We start from the raw sequence: 20,721 nt of genomic DNA, 5'->3' as shown, positions 1-20,721 counted from the left end.
GACGTCAAGCTGACGTCAGACGTGACGCGACGGCGGGGCGGGAGCGGGGCCGCGGCCGGAGGGCGTTTCCGGAGCACGCGCCCGGCGAGGGCCGCCGACGTCGGGCTCAGGTGCGCGCGCGCGCGCCCGCCCGCCCGCCCGCCCGCCCGCGCGCGCGGCCCAGGTGGCGGCCGGCAGCTCCAGGTGGCGGCGGCCAGTAGAGGTGAGGGGGCGGCCATGGGCCGTCGGTGAGGGGTCGTGGCGGCGTGGGGGGCCGGGCTGGGGCGCGGCAGGAGGGCGCCTCGCCGTGCACTCACGTGACGGGTGGGGAGCCGGGTGGGGGTGGCCAGCGGGGGGCCTGTCCCGCGAGCCCCGGGCGGAGGGCCCGGCCCCACCCCTCGCGGGCCTGCCCACCGCTGCGCGGGGACCGGAGCCGCCACGCCGCTTCCCTCCGGGGCCAGTTTCCCGGGGCTGACCCGACCGTCTCCTCCTAGGGCCGCGGTGCGAGGTGAGTCCCCGCTTTCCGACGGAGCTGCCCGGGCGAGATGGAGCGCTGCCCGCGAGGCCCGAGCGCCGCCCGCGACCCCGCGCTGGCCGGCCCTCGCTAACCGCTCGGGTCGGCCCGGGATCCCCCCCGCCGAGGCCTGTCGCCTAGGCCTGCGGTGTTGCTGGAAAGAAGTGGGAGACAAGGAGCGATGTGACGGATCCCGCGGGGTCCGCTGGCATTGAGGCCTGGTTGGCATTTGCAGAGAGGAAAACAGCGAGAGAATCGTGGGTTTTGGAGAAGAGGGCAGTGGGAAGGGAGAGTGAGAAAAGAGAAACAAGAGTTTTAGGCTTTCTGTTAAGTGTGTATGTGTGTGTGTGGTGTAGGGCGTAGGGTGTGGGGTGGGATTGGTAAACTGCATTTTGGCTCTGGGAGCCAAAGAAGCGAATCCCAGGGTTATTTTTCTATTGAGAAGAAAGAAGTGGATTATTACAACACCCCCCCCACCCCCGTTTGATTCCAACCTTTTTTCTCAGTGACAAAGCATAAGTCACGGACACCAGAGAATAAGGTGGACCCCAGGCACCCCCTTCTCCCCGAAAAGGCTGAGGAGATTCCATTCTTCCTGGGGAGGGGAGAGCGGGTGTTGTCGACCCTCTCTGGCACTGAGAGCTGCACACCATGAGTTGTGTGCCTTGGAAAGGAGACAAGGCGAAATGGGAGTCGGTGGAGCTGCCTCAGGCAGCGCCCCCCCAGATCTACCATGAGAAGCAGCGCCGAGAGCTGTGTGCCCTCCATGCCCTTAACAACGTCTTCCAGGACGGCGCCGCCTTCACCCGGGAAACGCTGCAGGAGATTTTCCAGAGGTAGGTGGCCAGAGGCTCTGCACCTTGGCGGAGCTTTAATACTTCAGATCTTGGCATTTCTGCCTGCGGGGGATAGGGTCGGGGGTGGGTGCAAATCAGCTCAGCTGCAAGGACCTGCAAACCACAGCTTATCATTAGGCAGAAGCCTTCAGCACTGGAGGGGGCACTGGGGAACACCGGCTAGAGGTGGCTAGGGATGCATCTCACATGATCCCTCAGGCTTGTACTTAACATTTTATTGATAAAGCCCAGCCTCAGAGAAGTAAGCAATCTGCCCAAGGGGATGTAGTGAGGAATGGGTGTGTGCGCATGTGTGTACGTGTGTGTGTATGTGTGTTTCTTTGGGTTTCTAGCTGAGCCATTGGCCACTGTGCTATGAGACTTCTGGCATGGCCCTGATATGCCCCCATAGGAGTTTACAGATGAGAAGAAAGACAAGGTGTGAATTCAGTCACCTTACCCAAAGGTGGGATGTGGTGGGTACCCCCAGCAAAGTGTGTGTACACTCAGTGATGGCCTGGGTGTCTGAGTGTATTTCTTTCCGTGCTTGGTGCAGCCCATCCCTGAATCCCCAGCACCAGCTCTAGTTTAGGTTCTGTAGGAACAGGCAGAAAGGTCTGCTCTGTTGGCCAAAGGGCTTTCAAGTAGCAAAGCCAGGATTTCTAGCCAGGCATCAGGCTTGCCTCCCTGGGCTTTGATTTTTCTCTGGAACTCTTTATCAAAGGGTTTGAGAATTAGCCCAAAGTTTCTCTTGGAGCCTGCTGGCACAGTGTGGGGCAGCACTGGCTGTGAGCCTGTCTGATCCTTCCAGGTCAAAGGGCTGGGCCTGCTCAGCCCTGTGGGCAGAGAAAGCTAGAGAGGACTTCCCTCCCACCCCCCAAACACCTTCCAGAAGCCTCTGTCCCGAGAGGCTTTTCACTGGGAGTTGAGCTGATGGCCCCCCATCGAGACCTGCTGGTCAGTGGGAAGCTACTTGAAGCGCTGGTGGCCATTACCCTACAGGATGTGAACAACGGGGTGCGGACAGAACAGTGCCAGTGGTGACCAGAATGATCGATTGCCCTCACGGGACCAGTGTGTCAGTGGCCACTGCCAGGCAGGAAACAGTGCACTCCTCTCTGGCGTCGGGCCCCTGAGAGTTAAGGGACTATGTCTCGTGTCATTGAAAAGGGTAGGAAGGAGGACCCAGGCCATCAGCAGGCTGCCATTTGCTCAGCCGCTATCCTCCTCCTATTCCTCACCGACTGTTGGCAAAGGATTTCCTAACCGCAGACAAGGGAGAAGACCGTGGGGCGCTTGGGCCTTGGTGCTGTAGTGCTGGCGCACAGCGGCTCCATCCCCACGGTGCTTCTATGGCAACGAGGGACTTGGTTTCTGGAGGTGTCCAGTTTGATTAGTAAAGAATCAAGAGTCGAGGTTCAGCTTGTCCAGATCTGTCCCATTGAAAAGTAGTCACATCCCCGAATCTGGCCCCTGCCCTGACAACGGGGCACAAAACTTGGCATTCACACGACTGTGGGCTTCTTGGCCGAGCACTGCCCTGAGTTCTTACCTGGTGCTCGTTCAAGCCTCACGCCGCTCTTGGCAGGTTTCTCCCGGTAGTGCCCATTTTCCAGATGAGAAAACGGGGGCACAAAGTGTCCACAGAGCTGTCATCGGCGTGACCTGGGCCTAAGCTTTGTGACTCCAGGAACCCTGGTGGCCTAGTGGGTTATGTGTTGGGCAGTTTAAACCACTAGATGAGGCTTTCCACCCCCAGGAAGAGTGACAGTCTCAGAACCCCACAGAGGCAGTTCTACCCTGTTCTGTAGAGTCACTGTGAGTCGGTATCGACTCGATGGCAGTGAGTTCCGTTTGGCTTTGGTTATGTGATGATTCCTGGGCCTGTCCCGCAAATGGTTCTGCAGCTCCCTGAGGATTCGGCAGAGCCAGTTGGCTGTGAGTCTCTGTTCCCCCTGCTCATCATAGTACATGGGGTGCAGGACTGAGGATCTGGGCTGTTTGTGGACAGTGACAGGACCCTGCCCACCACGTTTCCCTGCTTGAAAGAATGCTAACTGTTAGCTGGGCACTCCCATGGAGCCAGGGTTTCCAGTCCGGCTTCTAAAAGCTTGAGCTAAAAAAAGAAAGATTATGCTCAAGGTGAAAGTTTACAGGGCCAATCGGGTTCCATCTGATAGTTTATTCACAAAATTCCCCAAGACACCAGTGACATTCCCCACCATGTGTCAGGCTCTCCTGCCTTCCCGCTTTGCTCTGGGGGCAGCAGCAGCAGTGGTCCTTTGGATCTAGTCTAATTGATTGTGCTAAGAAGCACCTTTCTCTGGGGCCTCCTTTGCACATTGTCTTGTGTTTCTCAATTGCTGATCCACAAACTATAATATATCCTCCCCAACCCAACCCCCCCCCCACACACACACACCACAAGGACAAGCGAACAAATCTCTCAGAGATACACACTGCAACTCCAGAGGTGGGACTCTGTAGCCTGGATTCGATGGACAGCTAGGTGAGAAGAGTGGAGAGAAGGGAGCCAGGGGGAGGAGAGGTAGGGGGAGGCAATGGAATCTTTTAAACAAACATTTGCTAGCTGCCTGCAGTGTGCCAGGCACCATTGGTCTCTGCAGGGAAACCCGGCTGAACCAGCAGCCAGCCCCTGAGACGTACCTCGGGCTGGGCCCGGAGAATGGATTTCAGGGATGTTGGGACCACGGAATTTGGAGCAGTTTTTTAAATGCTAGGAACCACCTTCCGGATGATGGGTTGGCATCTGAAGAGAAAGCAGCGTGCCTTTGGCAGGTTTCACTAGGTAACTTGAGATCCTCAGAGCAAATATGTTGCATGGGTTTGTGAAGAGGAGACTGTTAACGTGCCGGGAAGGAGAGAAAGACATTGGTTTTTCTGCTATTGGTCGAGAGGAAGGTCATTTTGGCCACTGAATTTTGGCCAGATGAAAAGAATTTTTTTCTTTTTTATTGCCAGGAGAAATAACAAAAGCAGGGCGGAGTTCCAGTCCAGTCGTGGAAATAACGGTGACTGGAAGTGAGTCGTAACTTCGAAAGCAGCGCATGGGCTTGGCAGCAGCTCAGAGAGCACAGTCAGATGTGCCGGAGGCTTTGAAGCCGATGTCACATCACCAGTGACAGCCAAAAGGGCATTGGTTTGGGAGGGATCGATTTACAGCAGCGGTGAAATCGAAGAACGGAGCAGAGGACCTGGGTCCGTATTGGTTTGCGTGTGTACACTCGTTGCCAGTCAGTTCCAACTCACTGTAAGGTTCCCAGGGCTGTAGTCTTACAGACACAGCCTGCCTCATCTTTCTCCCGTGGGGCAGCAGAGGGGTTCGAACTTCGGTGTGTAGATGGGCTATTTGGTCTCATGCACTTTATCCTGTGAGCATGTGTCTTATCAAGGAGCCCTCGTGGTGCAGTGGGTATGCTCTAGACTGCCACCTGAAAGGGCAGCGGTTCGAACCCCTCAGCTGCTCCACGTGAGAAAGATGTACCAGTCTGCTTCTGGCAAGATCACAGCTGTGGGACCCTGTGGGTCGGTTCTCTCCCTTTGACAGGGTCCCTGGACAAAGGAATCTGCTTGACAGCCGTGGGTTGAGTAGGGTTCTCGGTCCAGCTTCTGCAAATGACCAGTCCTCAGAGGGCAGATTACCATGCCGTAGCAACTCTGTTGGGCTATGTCGGAGCTCCTCAGGCCCCAAACATTTTCACAACCGCACGCATCCCAAGTGCTCAGTGATCAAGTGTTCTCGCAGCCAAGGACGGGTTCCTCCCGCCAAAAAAAAAGACCCAAACCAAACTTTGCCGCCATCAAGCTGAATCCTCCTTATGGCCACCCTGTGGGACAGGGTGGAACTGCCCCCGTGGGTTTCTGAGACTGCCACTCTTTACAAGAGTAGAGAGTCCCGTCTTTCCCCCACGAGCCGTTGGTGGTTTTGAACTGCTGACCGTGTGGTTAGTGACTCACCCTGAAACCATGATGCCACTACTGCTCCTCTCCCAAATGAAACAGCTACTAGACTAATGAGAAGAAAATTAGCTTGATTTGGGGGTGGGGATCTAATTCGTGTGGGAAGGAACAGATGTACTGGATGCTTGGAAACAGCTAGCAGTCTGTCTATACTCCAGCCTATCCATTTAAAGGTCCTGGGCAGGTAGCTGGGCAGTGCCAACTCTGGGATAGAATTCTCACGGTCCAGGGGAGGGGTGAGTTGGAGTCCTGGAAATTGCACCCCATGCCCAGCCACCACCCCTACCCCTACCCGTTTGGGGAGCCCTGTGTGTGGCTATGGTGCTAAACAGGTTTCAGCAGAGCTTCTGGACTATGATAGACAAGGGGGGAAAGCCTGGCCATCTACCTCTGAAACTCATCCTGTCACCCCTGGGATCCCAACTGACTCATTGGCAACTCATCTTGGGGGTAGCGCAAGCGAGGCTGTGTTTCACGCCACTGCGTAGGGCCACAGTGATTCCGGCTGACAGGACAGCTCACAGCACAACAATGAGCCGGCAGAAGGGTCAGATAGAAAGGTGTAGTGGTTGTCAGCAGAGCTGGAGATGGGAGTGTTCTCAAGGGTAGTGGTGATAGAGAAGGTGACGGTGACGGAGCTGACCCACACTGACATCTTGTGAGCTCTGCTTTGTGTGGGTGGACCAGGGCTTCAAATTCATCCCGTCCAGGCCCCCTGCTGAGAATGCCTTTCTGGCCAAGATATTTGCAAATGACTCTAGTTTCACAAGCTTCCCAGGTGATTTGGGTGCATAGCTCATTGGGATCTTCTTAACTTGTGGATTCTGAGGCCCTATGTCTGGTGTAAAAAAGGCAGATTCTTAGCAGGAGCCTTGTCTTGGGGTGAGTTCTCTAGAGAATTAAAACAGATGAAATATACATCTATATGTATGTGTATATGTATACAAAGAGATTTATATATCATGAACATGGCTCCCACATTTCTGTATAGAAAGGCAGATTCTCAGCAGGGAGTTTGTGTTAGGCTGGGTTCTCGAGAGAAGTGAAACCAATGACATGTAGCTCTATGTGTATCTGTATGTGTCTGTATAGAGACAGAGAGCATGCTCATGCAGGGAGTGAGACATTCACACCAAGAAGATGGCGCGCACAGTTGTGGAAGTGAACAAGCAGGTTTCAAGTCCACGGATCAGGTGTTAAGCTGAAAACTTGTCCTAACTCATGCAGTTTTGGGGGGCTGATGAACCCAAGGTCCGCAGGTCAGATGGCAGGCCAGTGATGGCTCCAGTGTTGAGTGAGCCAGAATCAAAATCCAGACCCACCAAAACGCCAACACAAGCATTCCCCACAGCATTCACTTACATAGGAAAGAGACACCCCCATCCCAAGGAAGCGCCCTTGCATCCAGGCTGTGACCCGAGCATCCCTCCCTGGTCTTCCTGTACAGATTGGTGGCTGCAGCAGAGCCGTTTGGGGGTGGATGACATTGTAACTGTGAGGTCACATCGCAGGGGGGTGTGGTTGCTCTGGGGTGCCATCCAGTCCGTCCTGATCGGTCCCGACCACGTGCCCATGGAAGGACGGACGCGCTGCCCAGTCCACGCTGCGCCATCTCACAGTGGTTCCTGTGCTGGAGCCCGTGCTTGCAGCTGCTGTGTCGGTCTCCTGTTGAAGGCCCGCCTACTTTAGGTGTGGCATTGGGGGGTTAACAGGCCTGCACTGCCAATCCACTGAAGAACAGACCAGTTCAAAGCCCTGATCTTTTTTTTTTTCTTCAAAGTCCTGATCTTAACTCATTTTAAAACCCCTCCAGAAGATCTAAGGCATATTTCTATATATTTTTAATGTCATAGTTTCTTCAGGCCCAATAAAAGACGATGAAAATTAAGCGGGGGGAGGACCTTGATGAAATGTTTCCCCTTCTCTGTTTGCCTTGAAATCCCAAGCCATTGCCTTGGCCAGGAACAGTGGGAACCCCTGAGAGGACCCGGACCTGACTGAGGGATGAGGTTGTGGTATGAGTTGGGGGTGCCAGCCCCCCACCACTAATCTCGGGTTCAGTAAGCACAATTGTGCGGTTGAGATATATAAATATTATATTAAAGTCATCGAGAGCATGAGAGATAAAGAGATATTGCAGTAATGGAGTCAGACACATTTCATGGTAGCATGCTCACCTCAGCCCCGCTTGGTGGTCCACGTGGAGAAAGGGGGAAGGGAAGGAGGATAGGGAAAGTGGGGGGAGAGGGTACGGAGGAGAGAAGGGGGGAGAGACCAGCCAGAGACCTCTATTGCTAACCCAGACTTCTACCTTTGGGGACATGAAAGCCCATTAATCACAGGTAAAGACATACGCACAGGAAGGGGTTGCACTGTAGGTTACACAGCAGTGAGAGGGGGTGGTCTAGGGACATACATGCAATAGGAAGAGGGGGTTGGGGGTATGCATGTGACAAGAATCGTAAATTTAGGATGGCAGCTCAACTTTGACCTGTTCTCTGGATCTCCATAGGAACCACTACAGTATGGTGTAAACCCCACCTACAGGAACCAAATCAATGACTGCAGGCGTCCATTGTCCTTAACAGCAGGGAGTGGGCCTACTGTAGTGGAAACCAGTCGCCCTCAGGGAGGATGCCTGTGAGCATCTGACCTCCCCCCACACAAGGTAGCAGGGGAGTCTGACAGGGAACCTCGCTTTCCCTTTAAAGCCTTGTGGTTCTGAACTCTGGCTGTAAGGAGAGCAATAAAAGGCTCCTTCCCACAACCTGCCAACCCGCTGCCACCCTGTCAACAGCTGGCTCACAGTGACCCTGTAGGACAGGGTAGAACTGCCCCTGTGAGTTTCTGAGACTTAACATTTTCCGGGAGTAGAATCTTTCTCCCGTGAAACCCCCGATGGGCTTGAACTGCTGGCCCTTCAATTAGCATTGAATGTGTAGCCCACTTGGCCACCAGGGCTCCGTGAGCGGGTCCTTACAGCTCAGGTTTGGGGGAAAGGATAAAGGCAACCCAGAACAGGAGTTTGTCAAGGAGTCTCTGGAAAGCCTTCCATTTGGGTTCATTGGGATCCCATGAGACTCAGGGTACCCGTCAGAGTGTGGAAACCTCCAAGAAGCTGCCTGGTTTGGTCTCGCCTGCCGTGTGGCACACTTGCTGCCATTCCTTATTTACATGACGGGACGAGGAGCCGGGGCAAGACTGCTGGGAGGAGTAAGTGGTCAAGCCTAGAAGAGAAGCTCACCAATGGGTACCTGATACATATTTAAGTATCAGCAAGTTCTGGGGAGATGGGAGGGAGCCCTGGTGGTGTAGTTGGTGACATGTTGGGTTGGTAACTACAAAGTCAGCAGTTCGAAACCACCAGCAGGTTCATGGGAGAAAGATGGGACTTTCTATAATTTTAAACAGTTACAGTCTCAGAAACTCACGGGCAGTTCTACCCTGTCTTACAGGGTCACTATGAATTGTCATCAACTCAGTGGCAGTGTTTTTATTTTTGTTTTCGTCTGGAGTAGTGGGTGCACTGGATGGAATCCCCTGTGATTCAGTGATGGTTCAGCTTGCCTTCGATTGATCACAAAATGCCATGGGTTGGCCAAACCCAAACCAAACCAAATCTCTAGCTGTTCAGTCAATTCCAAACCCTCTATAGGGTTTCCCAGTCCAGAAATCTTTAGGGGAACAGATAGTCTCATCTTTCTCTCAGGGTACAGCTGGTGGGTTTGAACTTCTGACCTTGCAGTTAGGAGGCCAGAATGTTCCCCCCATCACCCCCTGGCTCCTTGAGTTTGACTGACAAGCGTTTATTGGGTTGGCAGTGCCTGGCTGTGAGGGTTCCAGTTAGAAGAGCCGTCCTTGTGCTTGGGGTTTTACTTTCTGGGTGGGCACATAAGTTACCGAGCCCCTCAATGGCCCTCAGGAGCCCTGGTGTGGCTTGGGCTGCCCAGTTCTCGCTGAGTCAGCAGTGACTCAATGACTGAGGATGGGAGCGTCCAGAGGCTCTGCCAGGGAGGACGCGTTCCTGTTTTCTAGCTGGGTAGCAGGCTCACAGTCAGTACTGGTGGTGCTTGGACTTGAATTCCGATCTGTGCAATGTCCAGTTCTCTTTCTTCCGGTATATAGAGAGGCTGGGCATGAGACCATGGGAGAACTAGTACAGGAGGCTGGGCTTGAAGAAGCTAACGGGGATGGCTTGGAATGGGACAGGGTATGAAAGGAGGAGAAAGGCTGGAATGCCAAGGGCCGGAGGTCTAGGGGTGACCCGCCAGGCAGCAGCTCCAGCATCAGTTCCCATATCTGACTGCCACCGAGTTGATGCTGACTCATAGTGACCCTGTAAGACCCTATAAACCTCAGTAAGGGTAGAACTACCCCTGTGGGTTTCCGAGACTGACTTTACAGGAGTAGAAAGCCCTGTATTTCTCCCAAGAAGCGGCTGGTGGTTTCGATCAGCTGACCTTGTGGTTAGCAGCCCAGCCATGTGTAACCACTACAGTGCCACCAGCGCTGTCCATCAGTTCCCGGGTAAGCATGTGAAATGATGCCTGGGTCTCTGCGGGAGATGAAGCCGGCTGACTTGGTGGAAGAAGAGTTTAGAAGCAAGGAGATCAGCTAAGGGCCTGTTTGAAAAGGCCAGGTGCCAGGTCAGGGACTCCGGGTTCAGGGAGAGGTGGCGTGGACAGAGAGGAAAGGGTTTGCATCTGAGATGGAAGGTGAGAGTTGGAAGAGAGATTTTGGCCTCAAACACCCAGACTCATGCCATCAAGTCGATTCCAACTCCTGGCCCTGGGTGGGGGATGGGGGGTGGGGTTCCTGAGACTGTCATTCTTCACAAGAGCACCTTGTCATTCTCCAGTGGAGTGGCTGGTGGTGGCCTTGAACCCCAGCCTAGCCCCCAGAGCTCCAGCAGGGCTCCTTTAGACCTGTAGGGCGTACCTCCAAACCACGTTACCTGGTCAGGAAGGTTTGAGGGCTGAAGCACAGACCGCACCCCCTCACCCCCACTTCCAGGGAATATTAGAAGATTAAGACTGGCCCGTTTTCTCGAGGGGAACGGGTTTACTCCCATGATGCATTGGTCAAGCGTGAGGGCTGCTCTGAGCTCTAGGTGGGGGGCGGGGACAGCTCACCTGGTGAAAGGGGTCCGCCTCCCTGTCCTCGCCGGAGCCTTCAGGCCCGTGCTGGTCAGAGGCAACGTTGATGGGGATGGGAAGCTGCCAGCCACTGAAGAGAGGTGACACTTGTTATATCTTGAAGTAGCCTTCGTATGCTTGTGCTGTCTCATTTAATTCAAGTAGCCAAGAGCTGACGGAGGGTCTTTTTCCTATGAAGTCACCTTTTTTAGGTTCAGGCCGCTGGGCCTCTGGTCATCAACCTGGCCCGCCGCACTCTGCCTTGTGGGTCCTCACTGCAGGCAGCAAGCACAGCTGGGCAAGGCTGAACTCTAGTGCTGAAGGCCACATGGTTTTAACATCTCAAAAACTTGAGTCAGTACCACCTCATCACGACCCCGTAGAACAGGCTAGACTTGCCCCCGTGGCTCCCCAAAGCCACATCTTTATGGGGTCACCATCCTCCCGTGGTGCAGGCTGTGGACCTTGTGATTTGGAACTCAGTGGGTAGCCCAGTAGGCCACCAGGGCTCCTTTGTTAACACCGCCGACCCTCAATTTCTACATCTATGAAATGGAAATCATTTCTACCCTCTTAGGTCTGCTAGGAGCAAATGAGATACCAGTATGTCAAAAACGCCTGCTTCCAGGTTGAGACCGTACACGCCTGAGTTCATTCCAAACAGAGCCTGTTTAGACACGTCTCTGCACTCCGTGAAGGGCTGCAGGCTCGTTCTCTCCGTCATACCCAGCATGTTCAGTGTGCCTCAGGGAGCCGTGACAAGTCAGGCTACTTTTTGTGCCGTGGACAAGAGCAATTACTCCAAGACTCGGTCCGTCAGTCTTTTGAGCCAGATGGAAGGTATGAAGGTCTGAGTCTTGGGCTTACCAGTTAGATCCCGAGAGCAAGGGCCAATCCACACCGGTTGCCCAGGGGCGCTCCCGGGCCAAGGCAGAGCGGCCAGCTCAGAAGAGTGTGGCAGTGGTTGAAGTTGGTTTGATTCTAAAGCAGTCGTCATCATAGGTTGTTTGGAAGGACATAGGACGACCATGGGGCGTATTATGAAGAAGCTTTTAGAAAATGAGAACTGTGGTGAGAAAGAACCTAGGAAAGTTGTGCCAAGGGTTTTTGGGTTTTTCCACCACAACAGATGTGCCTTCTCGTCCTTCAAGGGCGGCAAGATCTGTCCTAGGAGAGGGCCTTTGAGAGGCTGCAGCCCTGGTCCTGCCCCTTCGGTCTTTTCTTGTTCTCACATGTCGGGAGCCCTGTGGGGGTGCCGCCAGTACCGTCGTGCGGTGCTGATGGAAGCGCGGGATTCTCCAGGGAAGGGCCAGAGAGATGCAGACACCATGTTCAGGAGGATCTGTCAAGAGACAGTAGCTTCTTCACATTTTGATCTTTTGGTTTAATAAAACAGTACTTTTTTACTCACCCCCTCACCTGGGAAAACGTACCCCAGAGCACTTGGCACAGAGCTCCTCGATACGTGGGAGCTGTTGTGAGAGAGAGGCACCCTGGTGACTCTGCAGGTTAGAGAGAAGGTCAGCAGTTCAAACCCATGAACCGCTCTGAGGGAGAAGGTTGAGGCTCTCTGTTCCCGTACTACTGATGGACAGTCTTGGAACCCCATACAGGCTGGCTGGCTCTGAGTCGGAATGCACACGTTGGCAGTGGGCTCTTGATGATTCCAGTTTTCAAGTGGAGTGTCTCAGATCACCCCTTCTTGCTAACTCTGGACCAGTAACAGGAGGTTTCTTTCATTCTAAGAGTTGACTTTCATTGACCAACAAGGAAACGGGATGACAAACTAAACAGGAGGGGCATTTCCACAAGCATCCCCAGAGCACCTGTCACGTCCCATGCCCAGGTGACACAGCCTTACCAAGGCCAATAAAACCCCTGCTGCCATCGCTGTATGGGAAAGCGCCTGGCAAGACATGTCTGTCGGTGACGGGGTGTTATTAAAACAAGGTGACCCAAGAGGGAAGTCGCTGAGAAAGCCTTCAGGTTGGGTGGCCAGGGAAGACCAGGTGAGACTCAAAGCGAGGAAGAAGGAGGAGCAAACCAAGTGAAAATCTAGGGACCGAGGGCTGCTGATGGCGGGTCCTGCCTGCTACCGCGCAGTGTGGAGGTCAGAGATGAGGCCAGCCTGGAGACGCCGGTGCTTCTCTCTAAGTGCTTTGGTCACCGCCAGCCGCCAGTGGGTTAAGCAGTAGCAGGGGCACGCTTGGAGAAGAGTCAGGATGGTGGTTGTATGCAAAGTTTAAAAAAAACACCTTGATGCGATTTCCGACTTTCTTGACAAGCTGCTGTCCTAAGCCTGAAATCCATGTGCCCTCCACGTCCGTTCCTTGGGGAGCTCTGCACACCCCTTCGCTCCGGGCCCAGCCCCAGCCCCTTCTCCAGGAGGGCTTTTGCTCTGGGCCGGCCCCACACACCCAGGAAAGCAGAAAAGATTGGAAAGGCCGCCAGCACCAGAGAATTGGCAACCAATGGCTCCAAGTCAGGCAAACAAGACTGCCGTTGCCATGTGTTTGGCACAAGAATCTTTTTCTATTGATTTGTGTGTGTGTGTGTGTGTGTGTGTGCACACGTGCCCTTGCGAGAATGGTGTTGGGGCCTGTCTCACCCCTTCTGGTCTCACACGGGAAGGAAACGGAACCTCAGCCTCAGGCCGAGGAGGCTAGCCTGTGAGGCTGAGGGTATGCCCCTCTCCTCCCATTTCCAAGGCACTCAACTTCCCTTCCCACCTGGTCTCTGGCAGTTGCGGGTCTCTGCGGTTGCCACTTCTCCTGTGTCAGTGTGTCACATGGCTCTGTCTCCTGGATCTCGGGTCTGAAGGACACGCTCCACTCCTGGCTTGCTCTCGTTGGAAGTGAGACCCCTGATGTTCTACTTCTGAGATGGCTCAGATGGCAAAACTGAGCAGTCCCCGCATTAGCATGTCCTCCACCCCATTGGCATGGCTCCACTCAGCCCTGGGTAACTCCTGGGTAACTCCAGTGGGAGTTACCCAAGACTGAGGTTGAAAGAGCCTGGTGGAGTCCTTGGTGGCCCCACGGTTGGAGTGACGTTTGAAGACATTGCCCTGAAGCATGACACAGGCACACGCGCATGCATTTGGAATGCTTGTAGGTGGGGCGGCCACTGCCATTGACAAAGCCTCATCAGTCATGATTGTCTGACGCTGGCGCAAGGCGTCCGTTTATGACACCTGCCGACCTCGCAGCATTTATTAAGGATTACAAGTGCAAGCCTTAAGTGGAAAGCACTTAAAACTAGAAAACACCGGAGTATCCATGGGTCCCACCCAGGTGGATGAGATACCAAGTGCTCTTTCCAGTGTTGAAACAGGGCCTGGATCTCGGCGAGAAGGGGGAGAGACTCCAGAACAGGTGGGCTGGGGTTCTGCCAGGGTGTTGCTCAGGGGCCCACGAACTGCAATGTGGATCTGCCAAGCAGCCACAGGCAGTGCCCCCTCGATGCTGAGGGCCTTTGCAGCAAGAGGGAGGTTATTCCCGGGTCAGCTGGAGCCGATGATAGAATCCTGTGGGAGCAAGCGGTCTTGTAGCCCCTGGGCAAGGGGCCAAGGCATCCAGGCATTGGGGTGGTGCAGGGCCAGGGGCCAGGCAGACAACACACGTGCCCCTTCTTCCCTTTACATCTTCAGGTTGTCCCCAAACACCATGGTGACACCCCACAAGAAGAGCATGCTGGGAAACGGGAACTACGACGTGAACGTCATCATGGCGGCCCTGCAAACCAAAGGCTACGAGGCTGTGTGGTGGGATAAGCGCAGGTAACCCACACCGGCCTGGGCGCGAGGCTGGGGGCAGCGGGGACGGCCTCATGGCTGACGTGAAAGCCTTGGGTCCGGGAACTCAATTGAGGGCCCCCCCCCACTCCTCTGCTGCAGGGATGTCGGCGTCCTGGCTCTCACCAACGTCATGGGCTTCATCATGAATCTTCCCTCCAGCCTGTGCTGGGGTCCAGTGAAGCTGCCCCTCAAAAGGCAGCACTGGATCTGTGTGCGCGAGGTCGGTGGGGCCTACTACAACCTTGACTCCAAACTCAAGGTGCCCGAGTGGATCGGAGGCGAGAGTGAGCTCAGGTAGTCTCTGCATGCCTGGGTGCTGGGTGCTGGGCGAGGAGGCTCCACCAGCCTATGTTCTGGGGAAGTTGAGTGCATCTTTGGTTACCTGACAAAGGAGACACTCATGCCATCCCATTTCCTTGCCCTGCTGAGAATCGTAGCATCTCTGACTTTAACGACCTACTTCATTTGGGCCAGGAGCCCTGGTGCTGCAGTGGGTACTGGTTGGGCTGGTAACCATACACACAGCCGTCCAGAACACCCGCTGCTCCTCAGGAGAGATGGGCCTCTCTGCTCCCATCAAGTTAGTCTCAGAAACTCACATGGCAGTTCTGCCCTGTCCTCTAGGGTCGCTGTGGTGGGCACCGACTCTATAGCAGGCAGTTTGGTTTGGGGTTTAATCCGGGCCAGTGTATCAGGTTGATGATGAGATTCCTCGAGGCTGGGGCCTAGCATTCCCCACACTTCAATCATTGCACAGGGAGAGTTGCCAGTTTAGAGACTGGAAGACGCAGGCCAGAGAGGACAAAGTTGTCCTCTACCAAAGAAGAGGTTTCTAAGCAGAAGTCCTTCGCTTCAAGGATTTCAGGCTGTTCTCCCTCAAACTGGTGACCAGTGGCAACAACTCAGATTGGGAATCTAGTGGGAGGACAGGTTGAGAATGAGCAGGGAGGACAGGTTGAGAATGAGCAGTGAGGGCTTCTTGGGGTGGTTTGGGAGCCCAGGGTGAGTGAGGACGGCTCTGGAGCACGGAGCCAGCATTGCATGCTCTCTGCCATCTACCTTTTCCCCCCTTGTAGGAAATTTCTCAAACACCATTTGCGAGGAAAGAACTGTGAACTCCTGCTGGTGGTCCCTGAGGAGGTGGGGGCCCGTCAGAGTTGGAGGGCTGATGTGTAACCCAGCCCCACCCCGGCTTCCCTGAGCCCCAGCCCTGGAGTCGCCTTGATGGGCTGTAGCCCACACAGCGGCTCCCCAAACATCTTGTCAGGTTTGGCCACCCCTTCGACCTGACAGTGCAGTAGGACAGACGTGGGGACAGTTGGAAGAACCAGCAGTGTTGCTCGTTTCTGGGAAAGGCAGGGAGGAGCTCTTTGCACTTAGGGCAAGCCATTGAAGACCCTTGGTTTTAAGGGAGAGGTGGGGTGGTATCCCAGATTCTTCACTTTCCTGGGAGGACTTGATGCAGGTTCTGCTGGAGTGAGCGATCACGGTGGCTCGTCTCACCTGGAGATGCTGCCCCCGTCCTGGAAAGCCACTGGGTCTGAAGACGTGGTGCCCACAGCCCAAGACGGGCTCGGAGGACTGAGAGCTGTGGGGTCTCTCAGGCAACCAGATCTCAAGCCCTAGCAGCAGGACTGCGTGCTGCCTCCACCCTTTTTTTTAATCCCTGACGCTAAAAGGTGGTTTACGGCCATCCTTGAAGTTTTATATTGAAAAGTTCTCTAATAGTCCAAGCAGGTGCTTGAGTCCTGCAGTACTCTAGTGCGACAGGGGTGAGATTGACCTAAGAGGATATAGCCAAGCTCGACTAGGGCAGGCCCAGGGTGGCTCATCTCAGGAGCTCTCTCGTTCTGGTTTCGTTCCTACCATTTCACTACATGGCTTTAGAAGGCCCTGGGGCAGGAGACAGGCAAGGGGAACATGTTTTCCAGGTGACCATCTGTCAGACGCAGTCACCTGTCTGCCCGTGAGAGCACATTGCACTCTGTTGGGACAGTTGGTGGCAAGTATTGTGAAGATGAGCTGCTCAGGCTCGGGGTCACGGTCGTAACCAGCGGCAGAGCCGAGTCTGTGTTGTGTGCAGTGTGCTCTAGCCCCGGGCGTGGTCGTCTTCCTTCTGAGGTTTCCTTCACAACTCAATCGGCCTGCCTCTGGCCTCTTGAAATAGTTGTGGGTCCCTAGTCCTGTAACACTGGGGCACAGCTGAGGAGAGAGAAGTACCGTCCCGCCCCACAGTCTCTAGTGGTGTGGTGTCCTCAGACAGGGAGGCCCTGTCCAGTCCTCACACGTCAGCACTCTTGCCAGGGCTGGGAGCTGCCCCACTGGCCAGACTTCTCAGCAGAGCCAGCCAGGCTGGCACCACAGGACGAAGCCCAGGCTTCCTCCCCACTGTGACTGGAGTGCATGTTTACACCAGCACTTGTTCCACACACCTATCTCCAACCCAGCGAGGCTGGTTTTTTACGCCGAGTAACAGGAGCCACCAGGCAGCGGCTGCAGCATCTCCTGTGCTGTTTTCAACAGACCTGCTCCGGCACCACAGGGAGCTCTCCGCTGCTACCGCCTCTGTACAACTACATTCCAACCAGCATCAGCCGGAAATGACAGCCAACCTTGCTGTCACAGGCAGGACCCTGGGTCCACTGGCACTGGCCATGACAGTAAGCCATTTCTTGGGAAGAGGAGGAAGCTCCTCCCCACATCCCTGCTGAGCCCATTGGCCGCACTCCTAGGAGCCCTGTGCACTTGGGCCCACCAGCCAGCTGGGCTATGCAAAGACGCTGCAGCACTTCAGGGCGGTTTCTCTGTTCTATCAGATTCTGGTGCTTAGGAACAGGACCCATGCTGATGCCCACGGGCAAAGAGGGCTACCTCTTTCAAGGAAGGGGGCAGGCCCAACCCTGATGCCCAGGAAGGGGCAACCCTAGGCTTTTTGTTTTTCTTGCTTGTATTCCTTTTTGTCATTGGCCTTGTGCTGGGTTTGTTTACAAAAGATGTATTTTGTTTAACCAAACATTAAAACTGTAAAACTCCATACATAATTCTCCTTCCTTCCTTGTCGGCCTGAAGTTATGTAAAGAAATAAACATCGTGCTGCTCTAAAAGAACTCCCGACCCTCATCGGACATCTTCCACAGGCTTTTTGTGCTGGGATGAAAATCCAGAAGCAAACCTCTCATTTTGTTTGGTTCTAAAGAAACCCGACTGGCTTCCAATTCACTCTATTGACAGAAACAGCTGGGCATTCAAAGATCCAGCCCATCTATACAGGATGCCCCTTGCCCCCACCCCCACCAACAGGAAGGGGCGAGTGCATCCGAATGGAGGCTGGATTGTCTCTGACCAGCAGACTGCTATGGAGCAGGCCTTTGGATGGGCGATGCTATTAGGCAGCCTGGGAGATCCAGAGAGGTCAGGGGTCGCCTCCACTCTGCACATGGCACTAGATCAGGTCAAATCCAAGTTCTATGGCAGTTCCTCCCTGTCCCTAGGCTGGAAATTGGCACTACCCCCCATCATTCTCTACACACATCTAGAAGCGTACTGTCATCTTAGGGGTCTCCATTTAGTGACTGCCTTGTCCGAATTGAGGGTGAAGATTACTATGCAGAAGTTTTCTTCAAAGGTTTTCCTTTGGGAAATGTCACTAACAAAGGCCTTGGGGCCAATCCTGTTAGGCAGCGGTGCTACTTGGGTGATACGAAATGCTCAACAGCAGTCCCATCTCTACCCTTGTCAAATGCTCTCTGGCTAAAGTGGCGGGAGCTGGTTTATTAAGTAACACTGAGAGGTGTGGCGACACATTCAGTTGGAATCATTTTTAATATTTAAATACAAAAAGTGATTGCTGCCATTTTTTATACACACATTACAGGGTTATCGGCTAAAAGGCAGAGGAACCAGCTCTTCCCAATACATGGGCACACAGTGGGGGGGTTGAGCCATGTCACTGTAATGCACTGTGCTGTTGCACATCGTGTGTCCCTCTCCCACCTCTCCACTCTGAACCAGCTGAGCCTCCCACAGTCGGGGACATTCCTCCCAGGGTCTCAGAAGAGAGAGGGTAGTTGTTCAGGACAACTTGGGGGCCATTTAGCGAGGGGTGGGTGGGGGTAACCGTCTGCACTGCTGCACTCCGGTCTGCGTGCAGACAGAAGAGCAATCCTGGCGGAGTGGCGGGCACAGGTGTATCTGTAGGGCAGACTCCCACCTGCTACACACAGATCAATGTGCCAAAGTTTGACCAAAAAGAAAAGAAAACAAAAAAACTCCCCAAATCAGCAGTTCTAACAATTGAAATTCAGACTTCTCCCACTAAGCTCAATACAGGCTAAAGCTCTAGATCTTCCCAGGCAGTGACGGTAGAGGCCCTGGCATTCCTCCCGACAGTCCTGTGCTAGGCCCAAGGAGTATCTGTAAGAGAAAAAGAGGGCGGTCAGGGCTGTACCAGCTCGAGAAGCTCACGGTTCAGGTACACTGGTGACAATGGACTAAAGTGCCAGGCTACCCGGGCAGCTCCAAGGGAGAAGGATGAGGCTGGCTGTTTCCAAAGGATTTACCGTCCTCCGGCGGTCCAGTCCCACTATCCTGCAGGGCCACTATGAGGTTGGTGGCAAGGTACTGGGAAAGACCTCAGATCCACCAGAGACAAGGTCAGTGGCACAATGCTGGGAGCACAGTGCAGCACACCAAGGAGTGGCCATCCCTATCCACAGAACATGCAGGCAGCAGAAAGCTGCCACGGGTCTCCAGGGCTGGCAAAAAGCCAAGGATGGGGCTCACCTGCCGCTGCTGGAGCTGCTGCTGTTGCTCCATTTGCAACTTCTCCGTCTCGAAGACTACAGGGAGAACCAGAATCATAAAGGAAGTGGTCCCAATCCATAAGGCTGCCCTGGAAAACCTGCAGAGGGGTGCGTGGTAGGAAGTCACAAAAACCAGGAGCCCAAGCCTTCCCCACCCTACTTCAGCCTAAGCATTTTCCCCACCAAGCTCCGGCAGGAGCAATTCCCGGAGCTGCGCACTAGCTGCACGCGGCAGCAGTTTCGGTGTGCCCGTGTTCTTTTACTTAACAAAGCTGCTTATCTCTCACTTGGCTCAGTTAATCTGAAATCCTCACCGTGACCCTGGCCGACACCATCCCCACTCCAGCAGAGGAAACCCAGGTTCCGAAGGTTAAGATGCCCACCAGTCCAAGGTCACTTCAGTGATCGAGTGGCAGGCTGGATTCGAGCCCAGCTCTGTTTCCAAAGCCCGCGTTCTTAGGTCGCAGCCCCAGCCGCACCATGGCACTCCCTCCCGTCTTCACCCTCGTCCCTTACCTGTACATCTTTTGAGCCACAAAAAAGGAGAGGTCAAAAGTGGCTCCGGCCGCGGACCGGACTTTCTCCGGGAACATCTCCGTCAGACCCCAGAGTCTCTCCGACAGGGTCTCATCTGGCTGTGGGGGAGGAGACGCGGGTCTGGGCCTCCGCCCCAGGGGGCCCTGAAAGTCCCCCCCCCACCCCGCCTCCGGAGAGGCCGCCTCCGCTCCAACCTCTCCTGGCTCAGCGGCGCCCCTTCACCCCGATCCCGCAGCACGCGGAGCCCACACCCCCGGGCGCACCGGCTCCCGCCCGGCCCCTGGCTCCCCGCCTCGCAGCCCCGCGGGGCCCCAGTACCTCCTCGTCATCGTCCTCCTCTAGCTCCTCCTCAGTTTTCTCCGCGTCGCCTTTCGGGAGCAACTCGTCCGGGGACGCTGGCGCCCCAGGGCCAGCTGCAGCGGCGGCGGCGGCCATGGCTGTAGTGAACACCGGAAGCGGAAGAGAGGAGTCGAGCGTCGAGTGAAGTGCGGACAGACGTGCCCTTCCGGCCTCCACGAACCCGATGGAACTGAGGAGAAAGTAGCGCCCTCTAGCTGGGAGGTCTTCAAACTCCCGTTAGTCAACTGAGGCGGCGGCCAAAGCCCTTTAGCCTGTCCCAAGTTTTCCAGATTTCAGTAGGCCCGAAACATGCATACATACGACATGCATAAACTGCGCAGTAGAAAAAGAAGGAATTGATGTCTTTGAGTTAAGGTGTTGGCGAAGAATACCATGCACCGCCAGAAAAAGACACATTTGCTTCGGACGAAGTACAGTCAGGGTGCTCCTTCGAAGTAAGGCTGGTGAGACTTTGTCCCCAAAGTGCTGTGGCTATGTTGTCAGGAGAGACCAGTCCCTGGAAAACGAGAGGGACAGGGAAACAGAGGAAGACCCTCCAGGAGTGGCATGGATGGGCTCAACCATGGCCACTGTGAGGATGGCACAGGACCAGGCAGTGCCCCTTCTCCCTGCACAGGGGCGCTGTGCAGACTGCACGGTGGCCCTGAACAAGACAGACCTCTGGGAGGTGGATTCCACCCCAACAGCACCCAAGAAGAAGCCGATGCCCCACCTTGATGAATCCAATTTGGTGCACAGAAATCCGCTTTTATTAATCAGCCTTCCTGGGATCCCATTGGAG

The 20,721-nt window shown here is 54.8% G+C and overlaps 2 protein-coding genes across 4 annotated transcripts; one reads left to right on the top strand and one right to left on the bottom strand.

Moving 5' to 3' along the window:
- Window positions 1–360: 360 nt before the first annotated feature.
- JOSD1 (Josephin domain containing 1) lies at window positions 361–17,282 on the top strand. Of its 3 annotated transcripts, none has more exons than XM_075553572.1 (5): window positions 361–487; window positions 1,000–1,329; window positions 14,095–14,223; window positions 14,341–14,535; window positions 15,318–17,282. In XM_075553572.1, the coding sequence occupies exons 2-5, from the start codon at window positions 1,145–1,147 to the stop codon at window positions 15,415–15,417; spliced, it is 609 nt and encodes a 202-aa protein (XP_075409687.1). In that variant the 5' UTR covers window positions 361–487; window positions 1,000–1,144; the 3' UTR covers window positions 15,418–17,282. The 3 variants fall into 3 exon arrangements, with proteins under 3 accessions (XP_075409687.1, XP_075409685.1, XP_075409684.1); XM_075553570.1 differs by lacking the exon at window positions 361–487 and adding an exon at window positions 501–750; XM_075553569.1 differs by lacking the exon at window positions 361–487 and having other exon boundaries at window positions 501–1,329.
- Window positions 17,283–18,300: 1,018 nt separating this feature from the next.
- On the bottom strand, window positions 18,301–20,054 carry TOMM22 (translocase of outer mitochondrial membrane 22). The gene is made up of 4 exons (XM_075553568.1): window positions 19,899–20,054; window positions 19,560–19,678; window positions 19,024–19,141; window positions 18,301–18,654 (listed from the first exon to the last, which is right to left on the bottom strand). Exons 1-4 carry the CDS (start codon window positions 20,013–20,015, stop codon window positions 18,580–18,582), a joined length of 429 nt encoding a protein of 142 aa, XP_075409683.1. The 5' UTR covers window positions 20,016–20,054; the 3' UTR covers window positions 18,301–18,579.
- Window positions 20,055–20,721: the final 667 nt, after the last annotated feature.

Source organism: Tenrec ecaudatus, chromosome 6, assembly GCF_050624435.1.
Source record: "Tenrec ecaudatus isolate mTenEca1 chromosome 6, mTenEca1.hap1, whole genome shotgun sequence".
NCBI lineage: Eukaryota > Metazoa > Chordata > Mammalia > Afrosoricida > Tenrecidae > Tenrec > Tenrec ecaudatus.
The sequence above is the reverse complement of the archived record's forward strand: the minus strand, read 5'-3'. Positions and strand labels throughout refer to the sequence as shown.

Excerpts from the sequence above, each read along its gene's own strand:
- JOSD1 (XM_075553572.1), top strand. The coding sequence starts at position 1,145 with ATGAGTTGTGTGCCTTGGAAAGGAGACAAGGCGAAATGGGAGTCGGTG. Across the intron at positions 1,330-14,094 it reads CTGCAGGAGATTTTCCAGAG|GTTGTCCCCAAACACCATGG; the intron begins GTAGGTGGCCAG and ends TTACATCTTCAG. Across the intron at positions 14,536-15,317 it reads GGAGGCGAGAGTGAGCTCAG|GAAATTTCTCAAACACCATT; the intron begins GTAGTCTCTGCA and ends CCCCCCTTGTAG.
- TOMM22 (XM_075553568.1), bottom strand. The coding sequence starts at position 20,015 with ATGGCCGCCGCCGCCGCTGCAGCTGGCCCTGGGGCGCCAGCGTCCCCG. Across the intron at positions 19,679-19,898 it reads AGGAGGACGATGACGAGGAG|CCAGATGAGACCCTGTCGGA; the intron begins GTACTGGGGCCC and ends CCTCCCCCACAG. Across the intron at positions 19,142-19,559 it reads GTGGCTCAAAAGATGTACAG|GTTTTCCAGGGCAGCCTTAT; the intron begins GTAAGGGACGAG and ends ACCCCTCTGCAG.